Source organism: Bombina bombina, chromosome 4, assembly GCF_027579735.1.
Source record: "Bombina bombina isolate aBomBom1 chromosome 4, aBomBom1.pri, whole genome shotgun sequence".
Taxonomy (NCBI): domain Eukaryota; kingdom Metazoa; phylum Chordata; class Amphibia; order Anura; family Bombinatoridae; genus Bombina; species Bombina bombina.
Window position 1 is genome coordinate 909,230,628 of NC_069502.1, and position 22,007 is coordinate 909,252,634.

General features: G+C 39.0%; 1 protein-coding gene across 5 annotated transcripts in view; it reads left to right on the forward strand.

Moving 5' to 3' along the window:
- Positions 1–22,007, forward strand: part of UTRN (utrophin) — a 1,395,536-nt gene that overhangs the window by 1,163,150 nt on the left and 210,379 nt on the right. For all 5 annotated transcript variants that reach the window (XM_053711837.1, XM_053711835.1, XM_053711836.1 and 2 more), the window contains one exon: positions 14,881–14,966. In XM_053711837.1, coding sequence (XP_053567812.1) covers positions 14,881–14,966 — 86 coding nt within the window. The remainder of the gene's footprint in view (positions 1–14,880; positions 14,967–22,007) is intronic.

Here is a 22,007-nt window from a genome sequence, read left to right on the forward strand (position 1 = left end):
CATAGATATCAAGCTTTTATCTTGGAAAGTTCTGTTCTTGGTAGCTATCTCTTCGGCTCGAAGAGTTTCAGAGTTATCTGCCTTGCAGTGTGATTCCCCTTATCTGATCTTCCATTCTGATAAGGTAGTTTTGCGTACCAAACCTGGGTTTCTTCCTAAGGTGGTATCCAATAAGAATATCAATCAAGAGATTGTTGTTCCGTCACTGTGTCCTAATCCTTCTTTAAAGAAGGAACTTCTATTACACAATCTTGACGTGGTTCGTGCTTTAAAGTTTTATTTACAAGCTACTAAAGATTTTCGTCAAACATCTGCATTGTTTGTTGTCTACTCAGGACAGAGGAAAGGACAAAAGGCTTCAGCAACTTCTCTTTCTTTTTGGTTAAGAAGTATATTCCGCTTAGCTTATGAGACTGCTGGGCAGCAGCCTCCTGTAAGAATTACAGCTCATTCCACAAGAGCGGTGGCTTCCACATTGGCCTTTAAAAATGAGGCTTCTGTTGAACAGATTTGTAAGGCGCCGACTTGGTCTTCGCTTCATACTTTTTCTAAATTCTACAAATTTGATACTTTTGCTTCTTCGGAGGCTATTTTTGGGAGAAAGGTCTTACAGGCAGTGGTGCCTTCCGTTTAAGCGCCTGCCTTGTCCCTCCCTTCATCTGTGTCCTATAGCTTTCGTATTGTTATCCCACAAGTAATGGATGAATCAGTGGACTGGATACACCTTACAAGAGAAAACAAAATTTATGCTTACCTGATAAATTTATTTCTCTTGTGGTGTATCCAGTCCACAGCCCGCCCTGTCATTTTAAGGCAGGTGTTTTTTAATTTTTAAACTACAGTCACCACTGCACCCTATAGTTTCTCCTTTCTCTTGCTTGTCTTCGGTCCAATGACTGGGAGGTGGCAGTTAGGGGAGGAGCTATATAGACAGCTCTGCTTTGGGTGATCCTCTTGCAGCTTCCTGTTGGGAAGGAGAATATCCCACAAGTAATGGATGAATCCGTGGACTGGATACACCACAAGAGAAATAAATTTATCAGGTAAGCATAAATTTTGTTTTTCTATTTCTCTCTCTTTTATGTATGAGATGAGCATAACATGGTTGAAGACAACTGAAAACAAAATCTCTGGACATGTTCTTGGTCATCAAAGCACAGAGTAACTTTAAATTGGCTTTTGCTGAACAATTTAAATACAGATACAATTTAAGGGATAGGAAAGTCAAAATTAAACTTGCATGATTCAGATAGAGCATGTAATTTTAAGACACTTTTAAAATTCACTTCTATTTTCAAATGTGCTTTGTTCTTTTAGTATCCCTTGTTAAAAAATAAATACGCACATATCATACACTAGTGGGAGCTGCTGCTAATTGGTGCCTACACACATTTGTCTCTTGTGATTGGCTGATTAGATGTGTTCAGCTTCCTGCCAGTAGTGCAATGCTGTCCCTTCAGCAATGGATAACAAGAGAATGAAGCAAATTTGATAATAGAAGTAAATTGGAAAGTTGTTTAAAATTGTATGTTCTGTGTGAATCCTAAAAGAACATTTTGGGGTTTACTATCCCTTTAAACTTTCATTGTTTAGACAAAATGTTTTATTTTAAGAGACTTTTCAATTGACTTCTATTTTCAAATGAACTTTGTTCCCTTGGACTCATTTGGGTAGGCTCAGGAGCAGCAATGTACTACTGGGAGCTGGCTGCTGATTGGTGGCTACAAACATATGCCTCTTGCCACTCACCACGTGTTTTCAGCTAGGTCCCAGTAGTGCATTGCGGCTCTTGCCATAATGGGACAGAATATTTTACAAGTGAATTTCCAGTACTCTAGAATTACTTCCTTAATGCTGAGAACATCCCACCTTCTGGCTTTGGTTCCTGCTCTAGTAAACACCTGCCAATTTCACAAACACACTTCCCAATGCAGCAACAACATTTTACAAGTAATACATTAAGATTAAACTTTCAGTGTATTTTTAAACTATTATGTCTGTTAGACCTACCGGTGTAATATGTGATATAAAGTGCAGATAATAAACAATTAAAAGGAGGATACAATTTCCGATTTGATAAAGCCAATAGTGGTCTCTTTCCCTTTTCCTCTCAATCCAAAACTCTACCTCAAGAGATGAGAGAGAGAAATGCAAAATAGTGCAATCATATAATTCCAAGCCACTGAACAGAGTATTATTCAAGTGATTAGGAGTTTTGTGGCAAAGCTCAAACCAATACAGCAGTGTTCTATTTGGCACATAACCAGCCACACACTTGACATACGTAGAAATGGTTTAATTATTAAAAACACATACAGAACTCCCCAAATACAAGCACATCAGAGAATATACACAAGGTAGAATAGTGTCCTATAAACCTCAAAAATAGCGTCCAAAACACCTTCTCAATACCCTGTAATCCCTTCACAGTGTGATTCGCCTAAAACTTTTTCAAGGATATAATCTTTCCTCTTGCTGAGTTTATAAACTCTGTATTTGGCCCTGATTGGTAATTCAAATTTCACGCCCTCCTATCTGGGTCCCACCCTCTTCATTCTAGCCACTCGCCACATTATTGTGCGTCACTTCTGGTTCCTATAATGCGTCACTTCTGGTTCCTGTAAAACATAAATTCTGAGTGATGCATACATACAAGACTGTCGCCATTTTAGTAGTTCTATTAGCGGCGACCATCTTTGTAGTCCATTTGAGCAATAAAAAGAAAATTAGGTTTTTATCACTTATTCGTATGTATACTGTTTATACAAGTTTTTATACATAATATACTTTTGATTTTTACAGCGTAAATTCAATGCGCTTTTAACATGCTTATTTTAATGAACACTATCCTGTAAGTATGTATCTCGTCATTGCATACAGAAGTGTACGTTACACGAGATATACACAGCTCACAGTATAAAATGTGCCTTTTGACCATTGAGCCCTCAGTAACAAGGAGGGATGACTTTTTTTTTTTTTAAAGGGACAGTAAACACTAGAATTTTTGTTGTTTAAAAAGGTAGATAATCCCTTTATTACTCATTCCCCAGTTTTGCATAACCAACACAGTTATAATAATATACTTTTAGCTCTGTGATTACCTTGTATCTAAGCCTCTGCAAACTGCCCCCTTATTTCAGTTCTTTTGACAGACTTGCATTTTTAGCCAATCAGTGCTGACTCCTAGGAGCTTCACGTGCCTGAGCTCAATGTTATCTATGTGAAACACACAAACTAACGCCCTCTAGTGGTGAAAAACTATCAAAATGCTTTCAGATTAGAGGCAGCCTTCAAGGTCTAAGAAATTAGCATATGAACCTCCTAGGTTTAGCTTTCAACTAAGAATACCAAGAGAACAAAGCAAAATTGGTAATTAAAGTAAATAGGAAAGTTGTTTAAAATTACATGCCCTATTTAAATCATGAAAGTGTTTTTGTTTTTTTACTTGACTGTCCCTTTAACTATCTTTCAAACAGGCATTGTACAGTTTAGTTCCCTGACATTTGTTGGTAAATCTATTATACATGCAAAATATTACATTACAAGCTTCAAAGCTATTGTTTTACATAGGGAAAACACTAAATTTAAATGTAGTATCATAAAAACGTTCGTCTTCAGTCGCTTTTAAAAAAAATCTAATATCCGTATACTGTGTATAACAGAGTAAAATGTAATAATCTGTAAATTGAATCATTTGATCTACAAGCCTGCAATGCATAAGTACTTGGCACAGTATCAACATAATGTTCTTGGTGCTGTTGCAGTTCCTCATTTTGCATAAAAGCCGCAACATTTTCAAGCGTTTCCAAAGCTTTATATATTGTCTTATTTGAGGCTGTAAGAAGTTTTGATGATGTGCTAATATTTTAGGGACTTTTTTCTAAATTGTCTGCATTTTGCTACCTTTGTCCAATTGAAAGGGTCATAAATTGCAGTAAGATGATTATCTAATTTATGGATGGCCAGCTGGTGGCCCAGGGGCCACATTAGGCCCTCACGTTAGATTTGTGGGGATAAGACAGAACTTAGAGCAAGTACCATAGTTATGTGGCAGCTGGAAAAAGTGTAACTAAAAATATGTGCTCTGGGGACTGCTGGGTGGGAGAACAGCAGATAAGAGGGTACCCTGCAGCCTTACCCTGTGCTCCTATACGTTTTCACATAATATAATATCTGTGTGTTTAATAACCATAAACATATGTGTGCCACAAGGCTTCTAAAATATTGATCTGCGGCCCCTATGTTTTAGGAATATGGCCATCACTGTTCTAATGCATTAGAGTATTGCTTGCATATTTCTATATGTGTAACCATCTGCTAAGACACTGAACACAGCTGCTGATTGGTAGCTACGTACATATGCTGCAGTACAATGCCAGTTATGAGATGAGCAGGGCCGGTGAGCCAATTTGACTGTATGTTTGAAGGGACATTCCAGTCAAAAATGAAATGCACTTAGATTGATAATCTTCTAGTAAGAGTTATCACTGATTTATTGTTCACATTTTTCTCTGCACGTGCATGTGATGCATAGCTAGATATTCTCAGTGCACCACCATTCTAAATACTGTAGCTGCTCAGAGCACCAGTGGGGCTTTTATCATCTCAGAAATGTACCAGATGGTACAAGCACCTTAGGCTCGCTGGGCAAGTGCTGTGTTTAAAATGCTGGTGCACGGTGCATACTTAAATACACTTTTGAGACAGCTTTTGTTAGAAACATTTTTGCTAATACATGAATATTGCAAAAATGCTTCTATTCAAAACTTAAATGCATCCATGTAGTTTGCAATTTTGACTGGAATGTCCCCTTTGTATACACAAGCAATAATGCATTAAAGGGACATAAAAGTGCAAACAGAAGATGTTTTAATGTTAACTTTCTTCTGTTAAGTGTGATCAGTCCACGGGTCATCATTACTTCTGGGATATTACTCCTCCCCAACAGGAAGTGCAAGAGGATTCACCCAGCAGAGCTGCATATAGCTCCTCCCCTCTACATCACTCCCAGTCATTCTCTTGCATCCAACGACTAGATAGGATGTGTGAGAGGACTATGGTGATTATACTTAGTTTTATATCTTCAATCAAAAGTTTGTTATTTTAAAATAGCAACGGAGTGTGTTATTATCTCTCTGGCAGAGTTTGAAGAAGAATCTACCAGAGTTTTTGTTATGATTTTAGCCGGAGTAGTTAAGATCATATTGCTGTTTCTCGGCCATCTGAGGAGAGGTAAACTTCAGATCAGGGGACAGCGGGCAGATGAATCTGCATAGAGGTATGTAGCAGTTTTTATTTTCTGACAATGGAATTGATGAGAAAATCCTGCCATACCGATATAATGTCATGTATGTATACTTTACACTTCAGTATTCTGGGGAATGGTACTTCACTAGAATTACACTGTAAGAAATACATAAAGCTGTTTAATAACTAGAGATTATGTTTAACGTTTTTGCTGGAATGTAAAATCGTTTTCATTTGCTGAGGTACTGAGTGAATAAATGTTTGGGCACTATTTTTCCACTTGGCAGTTGCTTAATCTGTTTTCTGACAGTTTCTGTTCTCCCTCACTGCTGTGTGTGAGGGGGAGGGGCCGTTTTTTTGGCGCTTTTACTATGCATCAAATATTTCAGTCAGCAACTCATTGTATTCCCTGCATGATCCGGTTCATCTCTACAGAGCTCAGGGGTCTTCAAAACTTATTTTGAGGGAGGTAATTTCTCTCAGCAGAGCTGTGAGAATTATAGTTTGACTGAGATAAAAAACGTTTATTCTGTAATTTGTTTCCTGCTTTCAGAATTTGTTATCTTTGCTAATGGGATTAAACCTTTGCTAAAGTTGTGTTGTTTACAAGGATTGAGGCTATAACTGTTTCAATTTATTAATTTTCAACTGTCATAGATCTTCTGTGCTTCTTAAAGGCACAGTACGTTTTAATATTATTCTAATTGAATTGTATTTCCAAGTTGCAAGTTTATTTGCTAGTGTGTTAAACATGTCTGATTCAGAGGATGATACCTGTGTCATTTGTTGCAATGCCAAAGTGGAGCCCAATAGAAATTTATGTACTAACTGTATTGATGCTACTTTAAATAAAAATCAATCTGTACAAATTGAACAAATTTCACCAAACAACGAGGGGAGAGTTATGCCGACTAACTCGCCTCACGTGTCAGTACCTACATCTCCCGCTCAGAGGGAGGTGCGTGATATTGTAGCGCCGAGTACATCTGGGCGGCCATTACAAATCACATTACAGGATATGGCTACTGTTATGACTGAGGTTTTGGCTAAATTACCAGAACTAAGAGGTAAGCGTGATCACTCTGGGGTGAGAACAGAGTGCGCTGATAATATTAGGGCCATGTCAGACACTGCGTCACAGGTGGCAGAACATGAGGACGGAGAACTTCATTCTGTGGGTGACGGTTCTGATCCAAACAGACTGGATTCAGATATTTCAAATTTTAAATTTAAACTGGAAAACCTCTGTGTATTACTAGGGGAGGTGTTAGCGGCTCTGAATGATTGTAACACAGTTGCAATACCAGAGAAAATGTGTAGGTTGGATAAATATTTTGCGGTACCGACGAGTACTGAGGTTTTTCCTATACCTAATAGACTTACTGAAATTGTTACTAAGGAGTGGGATAGACCCGGTGTGCCGTTCTCACCCCCTCCGATATTTAGAAAAATGTTTCCAATAGACGCCACCACAAGGGACTTATGGCAAACGGTCCCTAAGGTGGAGGGAGCAGTTTCTACCTTAGCTAAGCGTACCACTATCCCGGTGGAGGATAGCTGTGCTTTTTCAGATCCAATGGATAAAAAGTTAGAGGGTTACCTTAAGAAAATGTTTGTTCAACAAGGTTTTATATTGCAACCCCTTGCATGCATTGCGCCGATCACGGCTGCAGCGGCATTCTGGATTGAGTCTCTGGAAGAGAACATTGGTTCAGCTACTCTGGACGACATTACGGACAGGCTTAGAGTCCTTAAACTAGCTAATTCATTCATTTCGGAGGCCGTAGTACATCTTACTAAACTTACGGCGAAGAATTCAGGATTCGCCATTCAGGCACGCAGGGCGCTGTGGCTAAAATCCTGGTCAGCTGATGTTACTTCTAAGTCTAAATTGCTTAATATACCTTTCAAAGGGCAGACCTTATTCGGGCCCGGGTTGAAAGAGATTATCGCTGACATTACAGGAGGTAAAGGCCATGCCCTGCCTCAGGACAAAGCCAAAGCCAAGACTAGACAGTCTAATTTTCGTTCCTTTCGTAATTTCAAAGCAGGAGCAGCATCAACTTCCTCTGCACCAAAACAGGAAGGAGCTGTTGCTCGCTACAGACAAGGCTGGAAACCTAACCAGTCCTGGAACAAGGGCAAGCAGACTAGGAAACCTGCTGCTGCCCCTAAAACAGCATGAATTGAGGGCCCCCGATCCGGGATCGGATCTAGTGGGGGGCAGACTTTCTCTCTTCGCCCAGGCTTGGGCAAGAGATGTTCAGGATCCCTGGGCGCTAGAGATAATATCTCAGGGATACCTTCTGGACTTCAAATACTCTCCTCCAAGAGAGAGATTTCATCTGTCAAGATTGTCAACAATCCAGACAAAGAAAGAGGCGTTTCTACGCTGCGTACAAGAGCTCTTGTTAATGGGAGTAATCCATCCAGTTCCACGATCAGAACAGGGACAGGGGTTTTACTCAAATCTGTTTGTGGTTCCCAAAAAAGAGGGAACTTTCACACCAATCCTGGACTTAAAGATCCTAAACAAATTCCTAAGAGTTCCATCGTTCAAGATGGAGACTATTCGGACAATTTTACCTATGATCCAAGAAGGTCAGTACATGACCACTGTAGATTTAAAAGATGCTTACCTTCACATACCGATTCTCAAAGATCATTATCGGTACCTAAGGTTTGCCTTCCTAGACAGGCATTACCAGTTTGTGGCTCTTCCATTCGGATTGGCTACAGCTCCAAGAATCTTCACAAAGGTTCTGGGTGCTCTTCTGGCGGTACTAAGACCGCGGGGAATCTCGGTAGCTCCATACCTAGACGACATTCTGATACAAGCTTCAAGCTTTCAAACTGCCAAGTCTCATACAGAGTTAGTGCTGGCATTTCTAAGGTCACATGGATGGAAGGTGAACGAAAAGAAAAGTTCACTCGTTCCACTCACAAGAGTTCCCTTCCTGGGGACTCTTATAGATTCTGTAGAAATGAAGATTTACCTGACAGAGGACAGGCTAACAAGACTTCAAAGTGCTTACCGCACCCTTCATTCCATTCAACACCCGTCAGTGGCTCAATGCATGGAGGTAATCGGCTTAATGGTAGCGGCAATGGACATAGTACCCTTTGCACGCTTACACCTCAGACCACTGCAACTGTGCATGCTAAGTCAGTGGAATGGGGATTACTCAGACTTATCCCCTTCTCTGAATCTGGATCAAGAGACCAGAAATTCTCTTCTATGGTGGCTTTCTCGGCCACATCTGTCCAGGGGGATGCCATTCAGCAGACCAGACTGGACAATTGTAACAACAGACGCCAGCCTTCTAGGTTGGGGTGCCGTCTGGAATTCTCTGAAGGCTCAGGGACAATGGAGTCAGGAGGAGAGTCTCCTGCCAATAAACATTCTGGAATTGAGAGCAGTTCTCAATGCCCTCCTGGCTTGGCCCCAGTTGACAACTCGGGGGTTCATCAGGTTTCAGTCGGACAACATCACGACTGTAGCTTACATCAACCATCAGGGAGGGACAAGAAGCTCCCTAGCTATGATGGAAGTATCAAAGATAATTCGCTGGGCAGAGTCTCACTCTTGCCACCTGTCAGCAATCCACATCCCGGGAGTGGAGAACTGGGAGGCGGATTTCTTAAGTCGTCAGACTTTTCATCCGGGGGAGTGGGAACTTCATCCGGAGGTCTTTGCCCAAATACTTCGACGTTGGGGCAAACCAGAGATAGATCTCATGGCGTCTCGACAGAACGCCAAGCTTCCTCGTTACGGGTCCAGATCCAGGGATCCAGGAGCAGTCCTGATAGATGCTCTGACAGCACCTTGGGACTTCAGGATGGCTTACGTGTTTCCACCCTTCCCGTTGCTTCCTCGATTGATTGCCAAAATCAAACAAGAGAGAGCATCAGTGATTCTAATAGCACCTGCGTGGCCACGCAGGACTTGGTATGCAGACCTGGTGGACATGTCATCCTGTCCACCTTGGTCTCTACCTCTGAAACAGGACCTTCTGATACAGGGTCCCTTCAAACATCAAAATCTAACTTCTCTGAAGCTGACTGCTTGGAAATTGAACGCTTGATTTTATCAAGACGTGGGTTTTCTGAGTCAGTTATTGATACCTTAATACAGGCTAGGAAACCTGTTACCAGAAAGATTTACCATAAGATATGGCGTAAATACCTATATTGGTGTGAATCCAAAGGTTACTCTTGGAGTAAGGTTAGGATTCCTAGGATATTGTCTTTTCTACAAGAAGGTTTAGAAAAGGGTTTATCTGCTAGTTCTTTAAAGGGACAGATCTCAGCTCTGTCCATTCTGTTACACAAACGTCTGTCAGAAGTTCCTGACGTCCAGGCTTTTTGTCAGGCTTTGGCCAGGATTAAGCCTGTGTTTAAAACTGTTGCTCCACCATGGAGTTTAAACCTTGTTCTTAATGTTTTACAGGGCGTTTCGTTTGAACCCCTTCATTCCATTGATATAAAGTTGTTATCTTGGAAAGTTCTATTTTTAATGGCTATTTCCTCGGCTCGAAGAGTCTCTGAATTATCATCCTTACATTGTGATTCTCCTTATTTGATTTTTCATTCGGATAAGGTAGTCCTGCGTACTAAACCTGGGTTCTTACCTAAGGTAGTTACTAACAGGAATATCAATCAAGAGATTGTTGTTCCTTCTTTATGCCCAAATCCTTCTTCAAAGAAGGAACGTCTACTGCACAACCTGGATGTAGTCCGTGCTCTAAAATTTTACTTACAGGCAACTAAGGAATTTCGACAAACGTCTTCTCTGTTTGTCATTTACTCTGGGCAGAGGAGAGGTCAAAAAGCTTCCGCTACCTCTCTTTCTTTTTGGCTTCGTAGCATAATTCGTTTAGCTTATGAGACTGCTGGACAGCAGCCTCCTGAAAGAATTACAGCTCATTCTACTAGAGCTGTGGCTTCCACTTTGGCTTTCAAGAATGAGGCCTCTGTTGAACAGATTTGCAAGGCTGGAACTTGGTCTTCGCTTCATACTTTTTCCAAATTTTACAAATTTGACACTTTTGCTTCATCGGAGGCTATTTTTGGGAGAAAGGTTCTTCAGGCAGTGGTTCCTTCTGTATAAAGAGCCTGCCTATCCCTCCCGTCATCCGTGTACTTTTGCTTTGGTATTGGTATCCCAGAAGTAATGATGACCCGTGGACTGATCACACTTAACAGAAGAAAACATAATTTATGCTTACCTGATAAATTCCTTTCTTCTGTAGTGTGATCAGTCCACGGCCCGCCCTGTTTTTAAGGCAGGTAAATATTTTTTAATTTATACTCCAGTCACCACTTCACCCTTGGCTTTTCCTTTCTCGTTGGTCCTTGGTCGAATGACTGGGAGTGACGTAGAGGGGAGGAGCTATATGCAGCTCTGCTGGGTGAATCCTCTTGCACTTCCTGTTGGGGAGGAGTAATATCCCAGAAGTAATGATGACCCGTGGACTGATCACACTACAGAAGAAAGGAATTTATCAGGTAAGCATAAATTATGTTTTTTATTATTGCCTTACTGCTTGGATATAGCTATGTGTTTAAGCCCTGCAGCAAATAGATTAAACACATAGTTAAAGTCAGCTCAAGCGCAGCAATGCTCTACTTAGAGCTAGCTAAACGCATCTGGTGAGCCAATGGCAAAAGGCAAATGTGTGTAGCCACCAATCCCTAGTTAGCTCCTACAGTTGCTTTGCTGCTGCTGAGGCTATGTACATATGCTTTTCAACCAAGAGACGAAAGTAACTTTGGCCCAGAAGTGAATTTAAAAGTGTCTTAAAATCACATGTTCTATATGAATCATACAAGTTTCATTTTGCCTTTTATGTCCCCTAAAGATATTTTTATATAGCAGTTTCATGTAATTTTATATGAACTCAATTCTTATGCCCCATAAAATACTCGTAAAACATTTATTTTGCATACAGATCTTTTTCCCTGCAGTGCTTAATTGTGGATATATACTATGCATAAATCAAATAAATATTTTAAAGGGACATGCTCTAAGTTTTTCATTATAAACACTGGATAACTAACCTGCAAAGCGGTAATGCTTGCTTAGAAGCAGCGAGCATTGCAGCTCATGAGTAAATCGCAAGCATTGATTGGCGGGATCTTTCGGTTCTGCTTTAAATGAACTTAGCAATGTTTTGCTCAGGAGCTACACTGTTTGCAGCTCTCATATGAGTGTTTAAATATGTGTTTAGCCCCTATGGGGTCCATTTATTGTGCTGCAGTCAGATCGGGTTCAAACTTCAGTTTAATAAATAGATCCCTATGTGTTAAACACAAAGCTATCTAGTGTCAGTAATGCATTAGAATGCTCCTTTAAAATGATGGATTCCATTTAAAAATGGCGGAACAGACAAGGGCGGACATCTCTACCCCTGTCCACCTGGCATTGCGACTAGCGGGCAACAAGACACTGCTCACATTTATCATTGCACAAGCCGCTGCTTCGGAGAACTCCGGGAGAATTGAGAAACGCCACTTTAGAGGTGGTATAGTACGTGAAGAAGCAGCAGTTATTGTGCGAGCATACAGCTGAAGGCGCTCCAAAGCTGCATTCACAGCTTCTTTAATGGAACCCTATATGTGCACAGTTCCTTTCCAATGTACATGAAATAATGTAGCCCATTACCAGCTCCAGTTTTGCATCTATGAAAAGGATGTAGTCACCCAAAGCCAAAATACCACCCTCTTTAAACAGCATGTCTGCTTTAATACCAAATCTTTTTTTTAGCAGCAGATAAATGAAGGAAATGTATTAACCTGTAGATGTAGTGTATTACTCACTCCTTTCCTCTCTCCGTATAATATGCTTCCCTGCTGTGCGTGATGGGGCAGTATCTGTTGCATAAATCACTGTATTAAAGACATGCTGAGAAAACATACTACTGAAATATCAATGGATTATAATCCTGCTGGGATAACATACTCCTTAAATTCACGGTTTCCTTTTTTTTTTTTCACTGAAAAAATATACTTACATTTGCCAATGTACCGTCTATTTTATAGTCTAATCTTCTGTATTTATTTATTTGTTAAAGGATCGATACCAAGCAAATATTCTGTATATTTGAAACACTAACAAAGTTACCGTATATAAAGTTGGGAGAATGATCCAGAGCTATTTATACTGTACAAAAAAATCTGAAATCGCATAAAAGTCCAGTTATTTATTGAGAATGAGTATAACTGATTAAAGAAAGCTTTTGTGAAACAATTGAGCAATTATGTCTAAAGCTGTCTGCTCTGGCGAGATTATGTTAGAAGTCTCGTCAGTGCACTAAGATCCCTTAGAGAATTTTCTAAAGGAAAATGTGACTTTGTTTGCTGTTTATCTAACTATGCAGATTGCTGAATGTGTAGGAAACACCTACATTACAATGTAATGCCAAAAATATAGCCCCAAAGTTTTGCGTGATTTCTCTCCTTACTGGTGCATTTTTAAGCAGGATTGCACCTTCATGAACATGAGTTCAATAATGTAGGCGTAAGCACTGTAAAACGCACTGTCAAAATAATATTGGGCAATATAGTCAATAAGCAATTGTGCCCACTATGCCAATCATGTCCACAAATAGTTGGACAATTAAAGCAGTGGTGAGAATGGAATCGGATTGCAATAGGTTAATCCACACATGTAAATCAGCAATTCCCTTCCAAAGTGGACAAAGGGGTTAAATCAAAGACAATTTACTGTAACCTCAAGAGTTGTCAAAGGGCATTTGTATGTCAAAAAGAAACAACAGGTTAATCTATTGGCACAGGAAAGGAACGGTTAGCAACTGCTAAGAGGATTGTTCTCTGCAACCAATCCTAATAAAGAATCCAAATGTAAAAAGAAGATGCGCTAAAAAAAAGAAAAGAACCATTCATATATGGGAATACTATTAAAGGAACACTGAACCCAAATTTTTTCTTTTGGGATTCAGATAGAGCATGCAATTTTAAGCAACTTTCTAATTTACTCCTATTATCAAATTGTCTTCATTCTCTTGATATCTTTATTTGAAATGCAAGAATGTAAGTTTAGATGCCGGCCCATTTTTTGGTGAACAACCTGGGTTGTTCTTGCTAATTGGTGGATAAATTCATCCACCAATAAACAAGTGCTTTCCATGGTTCTGAACCAAAAAATAGCTTAGAAAGAAAGAAAGAGAACGAAGAAAAATTGATAATAGGAGTAAATTAGAAAGTTGCTTAAAATTGCCTGCTCTATCTGAATCACAAAAGAAAAATTTGGGTTCAGTGTCCCTTTAACTTGTGAAGTGTATCCTTAAAGGTCTAAACTCATAAAATCATGACTCAGAAAATTAATAATCAAAGAGTATTTACTAATTAATTAAAAATAGTCAGATATATCGCATTAAAAAATATAACATTAATATTCCACCAGTGGAAAAGGTTAAAATAACCATAACAAATAAAAGGATACACTTTACAAGTTAATAGTATTCCCATATATGAGCGGTTCTGCTTTTTTATTTTTAACGCATCTTCTTTTTACTATGGGCTATTGTATGTGTCAGTTTCTATCCTGAAAACAAATACTTAACACACAAAAAAGGCCCTTTCAAGAAACTTTTTTGTTGAAAATGCGTCTGCAGGCTTTTAACGCAGTGATACAATTTGTATTGTGATAACTTGGAAAATATGCAGGGCAATTCGGCTAGAAAGTAAAAAAAAAACACAACCTTTCAGGAGCAAATCACCAATAGATTGTGATCACCCACTGGGTCAGAAAATAGATCCATATGCCATTGTTCAAAGTCAGTTCAATAGACCCAGTGATGACATGGGTACGGCACTGCAAAATTAATAAATCAAAGTTTCAAGGTTATAATGATGGGCTATACATTTCTTAAAGAATCAAATAATATAAGCAGGGTGTAAGGAAACAAAGGGGTAAACAAAATGATGAAAATAAAAAGGTGAAATGTAATCACAGGCTAAATCTTATATTGTGGGAGTTGTATAGATAAGGCTGGGTACAACAGATCTCTCAACTGTAAGTATTCTTCCCAGACTGTCAAGATGTCATGTTAAATGATGAGATGATTGGAGAGGAGATAATGGTATCCTTCCATTGATATATTGTGCTGAACCAGATCCATCCATTCTTTGACAGTAGGCTGCACTATGTCTGACTTCCAATGTCTTGTTCCCTGAGTTGAGTAGTATTTGAAACGGCACACTGCTTACTAAACACGTTATATGTGGTGGTGTATTGAGTGGGCAGTGTAGTGACTATGAATAATTATGTTTATGTGTTTGATTACTGCTAGCCAGAATGGTTCAATATTCATGCATTCCCACCATAAGTGAAATAGGGCACCCTTCAGCATTTATCTGATGTTCCTAGGAACAAATGTTTGATTCCTATAGGGGTCAGATACCATTTTGTGTCAGTGTTGTCAGAGTGCTGGGGTATTTTCTGCCATACATAGGTGCTTAGTTGAATGAACTAAAATAACATAAGTGTATGAGAGAATTCCTATATATTCGGGGTCTCTGATGTGAGAGGGCTGCATAGAAAAGTTAGTATTTTTTGTAATTTATTTCTAAACTAATCAATTACTACTATTATTTTTTTTTCCATTTCAGAGGTCGAACTGGTAAACTTCGGGTTCTTTCTCTAAAAATCGGTCTCATGTCTTTATCCAAAGGACTACTTGAGGAAAAATACAGATGTGAGTATATTTTATTTTTGTTAATATATATCGTATTAAATATGCCAGAAAGTAAAGTTAAAATTAAAATTTCCTGATTCAGATAGAGAATGTAGTTTTAAGCAACATGCATTTTTTTCAATTCTCAAATTTACTTTGTTCTTTTGATATCCTTTGCTGAAGGGCAGGCTCCAGAGCAGCTATGCACTGCTGGGACCTAGCTGAACACATTAGGTGAGTCAATGACAAACAGCTTATATGTGCAGCCACCAATCAGCAGCTAGTTTCTTGTAGCGCACTGCTGCTTCCTTGAGCCTATCTAGGTATGCTGTTCAACAAAGGATACAAAACGAAACAAAGCAAATTTAAAGTAAAATGGAAAGTTGTTTCAAATTGCATCCAAATCATAAGCGTTATACTTTTCTTTAACCCCTTAATGACCACAGCACTTTTCCATTTTCTGTCCGTTTGGGACCAAGGCTATTTTTACATTTCTGCGGTGTTTGTGTTTAGCTGTAATTTTCCTCTTACTCATTTACTGTACCCACACATATTATATACCGTTTTTCTCGCCATTAAATGTACTTTCTAAAGATACCATTATTTTCATCATATCTTATAATTTACTATAAAAAAAATGATAAAATATGAGGACAAAATTGAAAAAAACACACTTTTTCTAACTATGACCCCCAAAATCTGTTACACATCTACAACCACCAAAAAACACCCGTGCTAAATAGTTTCTAAATTTTGTCCTGAGTTTAGAAATACCCAATGTTTACATGTTCTTTGCTTTTTTTGTAAGTTATAGGGCAATAAGTACAAGTAGCACTTTGCTATTTCCAAACCATTATTTTTCAAAATTAGCGCTAGTTACATTAGAACACTAATATATTTCAGGAATCTCTGAATATCCATTGACATATATATATTTTTTTTTAGTAGACATCCCAACGTATTCATCTAGGCCCATTTTGGTATATTTCATGCCACCATTTCACTGCCAAATGCGATTAAATACAAAAAATTGTTCACTTTTTTACTAATTTTCTTTCATGTAATTAGCAAGAGTCCATGAGCTAGTGACGTATGGGATATACATTCCTACCAGGAGGGGCAAAGTTTCCCAAACCTCAAAATGCCTATAAATACACCCCTCACCACACCCACCATTCAGTTTTACAAACTTTGCCTCCTATGGAGGTGGTGAAGTCAGTTTGTGCTAGATTCTACGTTGATATGCGCTCCGCAGCAAGTTGGAGCCCGGTTTTCCTCTCAGCGTGCAGTGAATGTCAGAGGGATGTGAGGAGAGTATTGCCTATTTGAATGCAGTGATCTCCTTCTACGGGGTCTATTTCATAGGTTCTCTGTTATCGGTCGTAGAGATTCATCTCTTACCTCCCTTTTCAGATCGACGATATACTCTTATTTATATACCATTGCCTCTGCTGATTTTCGTTTCAGTACTGGTTTGGCTTTCTACAAACATGTAGATGAGTTTCCTGGGGTAAGTAAATCTTATTTTCTGTGACACTCTAAGCTATGGTTGGGCACTTTATTTATAAAGTTCTAAATATATGTATTCAAACATTTATTTGCCTTGACTCAGGATGTTCAACATTCCTTATTTTCAGACAGTCCGTTTCATATTTGGGATAATGCATTTGAATCAATCATTTTTTCTTACCTTAAAAAATTTGACTCTTTTTCCCTGTGGGCTGTTAGGCTCGCGGGGGCTGAAAATGCTTCATTTTATTGCGTCATTCTTGGCGCGGACTTTTTTGGCGCAAAAAATCTTTTCTGTTTTCGGCGTCATACGTGTTGCCGGAAGTTGCGTCATTTTTTTTTTTGACGTCCTTTTGCGCCAAAAATGTCGGCGTTCCGGATGTGGCGTCATTTTTGGCGCCAAAAAAGCATTTAGGCGCCAAATAATGTGGGCGTCTTATTTGGCGCTAAAAAAATATGGGCGTCGCTTTTGTCTCCACATTATTTCAGTCTCATTTTTTCTTTGCTTCTGGTTACTAGAAGCTTGTTTATTGGCATTTTTTCCCATTCCTGAAACTGTCATTTAAGGAATTTGATCAATTTTGCTTTATATGTTGTTTTTTCTCTTACATATTGCAAGATGTCTCACGTTGCATCTGAGTCAGAAGATACTTCAGGAAAATCGCTGTCTAGTGCTGGAACTACCAAAGCTAAGTGTATCTGCTGTAAACTTTTGGTAGCTATTCCTCCGGCTGTTGTTTGTACTAATTGTCATGACAAACTTGTTAATGCAGATAATATTTCCTTTAGTAATGTACCATTGCCTGTTGCAGTTCCTTCAACATCTAAGGTGCAGAATGTTCCTGATAACATAAGAGATTTTGTTTCTGAATCCATCAAGAAGGCTATGTCTGTTATTTCTCCTTCTAGTAAACATAAAAAATCTTTTAAAACTTCTCTCTCTACAGATGAATTTTTAAATGAACATCATCATTCTGATTTTGATGACTCTTCTGGTTCAGAGGATTCTGTCTCAGAGATTGATGCTGATAAATCTTCATATTTATTTAAAATGGAATTTATTCGTTCTTTACTTAAAGAAGTACTAATTGCTTTAGAAATAGAGGATTCTGGTCCTCTTGATACTAATTCTAAACGTTTAGATAAGGTATTTAAATCTCCTGTGGTTATTCCAGAAGTTTTTCCTGTTCCTAATGCTATTTCTGAAGTAATTTCCAGAGAATGGGATAAATTGGGTAATTCATTTACTCCTTCTAAACGTTTTAAGCAATTATATCCTGTGCCGTCTGACAGATTAGAATTTTGGGACAAAATCCCTAAAGTTGATGGGGCTATTTCTACCCTTGCTAAACGTACTACTATTCCTACGTCAGATGGTACTTCGTTTAAGGATCCTTTAGATAGGAAAATTGAATCCTTTCTAAGAAAAGCTTATCTGTGTTCAGGTAATCTTCTTAGACCTGCTATATCATTGGCTGATGTTGCTGCAGCTTCAACTTTTTGGTTGGAGACTTTAGCGCAACAAGTAACAGATCATGATTCTCATAATATTATTCTTCTTCTTCAGCATGCTAATAATTTTATCTGTGATGCCATTTTTGATATTATCAGAGTTGATGTCAGGTTTATGTCTCTAGCTATTTTAGCTAGAAGAGCTTTATGGCTTAAAACTTGGAATGCTGATATGGCTTCTAAATCAACTCTACTTTCCATTTCTTTCCAGGGTAACAAATTATTTGGTTCTCAGTTGGATTCTATTATCTCAACTGTTACTGGTGGGAAAGGAACTTTTTTACCACAGGATAAAAAATCTAAGGGTAAAAACAGGGCTAATAATCGTTTTCGTTCCTTTCGTTTCAACAAAGAACAAAAGCCTGATCCTTCATCCTCAGGAGTAGTTTCGGTTTGGAAACCATCTCCAGTCTGGAATAAATCCAAGCCTTCTAGAAAGGCAAAGCCTGCTTCTAAGTCCACATGAAGGTGCGGCCCTCATTCCAGCTCAGCTGGTAGGGGGCAGGTTACGTGTTTTCAAAGAAATTTGGATCAAATCTGTTCACAATCTTTGGATTCAGAACATTGTTTCAGAAGGGTACAGAATTGGTTTCAAGATGAGACCTCCTGCAAAGAGGTTCCCGTGTCCCAGTAAATCCAGTGAAAGCTCAAGCATTTCTGAATTGTGTTTCAGATCTAGAGTTGGCTGGAGTAATTATGCCAGTTCCAGTTCTGGAACAGGGGATGGGGTTTTATTCAAATCTCTTCATTGTACCAAAGAAGGAGAATTCCTTCAGACCAGTTCTGGATCTAAAAATATTGAATCGTTATGTATGGATACCAACGTTCAAAATGGTAACTGTAAGGACTATCTTGCCTTTTGTTCAGCAAGGGCATTATATGTCCACAATAGATTTACAGGATGCATATCTGCATATTCCGATTCATCCAGATCATTATCAGTTCCTGAGATTCTCTTTTCTGGACAAGCATTACCAGTTTGTGGCTCTGCCGTTTGGCCTAGCTACAGCTCCAAGAATTTTTACAAAGGTTCTCAGTGCCCTTCTGTCTGTAATCAGAGAACAGGGTATTGTGGTATTTCCTTATTTGGACGATATCTTGGTACTTGCTCAGTCTTTACATTTAGCAGAATCTCATACGAATCGACTTGTGTTGTTTCTTCAAGATCATGGTTGGAGGATCAATTCACCAAAAAGTTCATTGATTCCTCAGACAAGGGTAACCTTTCTGGGTTTCCAGATAGATTCAGTGTCCATGACTCTGTCTTTAACAGACAAGAGACGTCTAAAATTGATTTCAGCTTGTCGAAACCTTCAGTCACAATCATTCCCTTCGGTAGCCTTATGCATGGAAATTCTAGGTCTTATGATTGCTGCATCGGACGCGATCCCCTTTGCTCGTTTTCACATGCGACCTCTTCAGCTCTGTATGCTGAATCAATGGTGCAAGGATTACACAAAGATATCTCAATTAATATCTTTAAAACCGATTGTACGACACTCTCTAACGTGGTGGACAGATCACCATCGTTTAATTCAGGGGGCTTCTTTTGTGCTTCCGACCTGGACTGTAATTTCAACAGATGCAAGTCTCACAGGTTGGGGAGCTGTGTGGGGATCTCTGACGGCACAAGGAGTTTGGGAATCTCAGGAGGTGAGATTACCGATCAATATTTTGGAACTCCGTGCAATTTTCAGAGCTCTTCAATTTTGGCCTCTTCTGAAGAGAGAATCGTTCATTTGCTTTCAGACAGACAATGTCACAACTGTGGCATACATCAATCATCAAGGAGGGACTCACAGTCCTCTGGCTATGAAAGAAGTATCTCGAATTCTGGTTTGGGCGGAATCCAGCTCCTGTCTAATCTCTGCGGTTCATTTCCCAGGTATAGACAATTGGGAAGCGGATTATCTCAGTCGCCAAACGTTGCATCCGGGCGAATGGTCTCTTCACCCAGAGGTATTTCTTCAGATTGTTCAAATGTGGGAGCTTCCAGAAATAGATCTGATGGCGTCTCATCTAAACAAGAAACTTCCCAGGTATCTGTCCAGATCCCGGGATCCTCAGGCGGAAGCAGTGGATGCATTATCACTTCCTTGGAAGTATCATCCTGCTTATATCTTTCCGCCTCTAGTTCTTCTTCCAAGAGTAATCTCCAAGATTCTGAAGGAATGCTCGTTTGTTCTGCTGGTAGCTCCGGCATGGCCTCACAGGTTTTGGTATGCGGATCTTGTCCGGATGGCCTCTTGCCATCCGTGGACTCTTCCGCTACGACCAGACCTTCTGTCGCAAGGTCCTTTTTTCCATCAGGATCTCAAATCCTTAAATTTAAAGGTATGGAGATTGAACGCTTGATTCTTGGTCAAAGAGGTTTCTCTGACTCTGTGATTAATACTATGTTACAGGCTCGTAAATCTGTATCCAGAGAGATATATTATAGAGTCTGGAGGACTTATATTTCTTGGTGTCTTTCTCATCATTTTTCTTGGCATTCTTTTAGAATCCCGAGAATTTTACAGTTTCTTCAGGATGGTTTAGATAAAGGTTTATCCGCAAAGTTCTTTGAAAGGACAAATCTCTGCTCTTTCTGTTCTTTTTCACAGAAAGATTGCTAATCTTCCTGATATTCATTGTTTTGTACAAGCTTTGGTTCGTATAAAACCTGTCATTAAGTCAATCTCTCCACCTTGGAGTTTGAATTTGGTTCTGGGGGCTCTTCAAGCTCCTCCGTTTGAACCTATGCATTCATTGGACATTAAATTACTTTCTTGGAAAGTTTTGTTCCTTTTGGCAATCTCTTCTGCCAGAAGAGTTTCTGAATTATCTGCTCTTTCTTGTGAGTCTCCTTTTCTGATTTTTCATCAGGATAAGGCGGTGTTGCGAACTTCTTTTGAATTTTTACCTAAAGTTGTGAATTCCAACAACATTAGTAGAGAAATTGTGGTTCCTTCATTATGTCCTAATCCTAAGAATTCTAAGGAGAAATCGTTGCATTCTTTGGATGTTGTTAGAGCTTTGAAATATTATGTTGAAGCTACTAAGTCTTTCCGAAAGACTTCTAGTTTATTTGTTATCTTTTCCGGTTCTAGAAAAGGCCAGAAAGCTTCTGCCATTTCTTTGGCATCTTGGTTGAAATCTTTAATTCATCTTGCCTATGTTGAGTCGGGTAAAACTCCGCCTCAAAGGATTACAGCTCATTCTACTAGGTCAGTTTCTACTTCCTGGGCGTTTAGGAATGAAGCTTCGATTGATCAGATTTGCAAAGCAGCAACTTGGTCCTCTTTGCATACTTTTACTAAATTCTACCATTTTGATGTATTTTCTTCTTCTGAAGCAGTTTTTGGTAGAAAAGTACTTCAGGCAGCGGTTTCAGTTTGAATCTTCTGCTTATGTTTTTCTTTAAACTTTATTTTGGGTGTGGATTATTTTCAGCAGGAATTGGCTGTCTTTATTTTATCCCTCCCTCTCTAGTGACTCTTGCGTGGAAAGATCCACATCTTGGGTAATCATTATCCCATACGTCACTAGCTCATGGACTCTTGCTAATTACATGAAAGAAAACATAATTTATGTAAGAACTTACCTGATAAATTCATTTCTTTCATATTAGCAAGAGTCCATGAGGCCCGCCCTTTTTTTGTGGTGGTTATGATTTTTGTATAAAGCACAATTATTCCAATTCCTTATTTTATATGCTTTCGCACTTTTTTATCACCCCACTTCTTGGCTATTCGTTAAACTGAATTGTGGGTGTGGTGAGGGGTGTATTTATAGGCATTTTGAGGTTTGGGAAACTTTGCCCCTCCTGGTAGGAATGTATATCCCATATGTCACTAGCTCATGGACTCTTGCTAATATGAAAGAAATGAATTTATCAGGTAAGTTCTTACATAAATTATGTTTTTTCACAAACTTTTGGTTTCTCACTGAAATTATTTACAAACAGCTTCTGCAATTATGGCTTAAATGGTTGTAAATTCTTCTTTGGGATCCCCTTTGTTCAGAATTAGCAGACATATATGGCTTTGGTGTTGCTTTTTA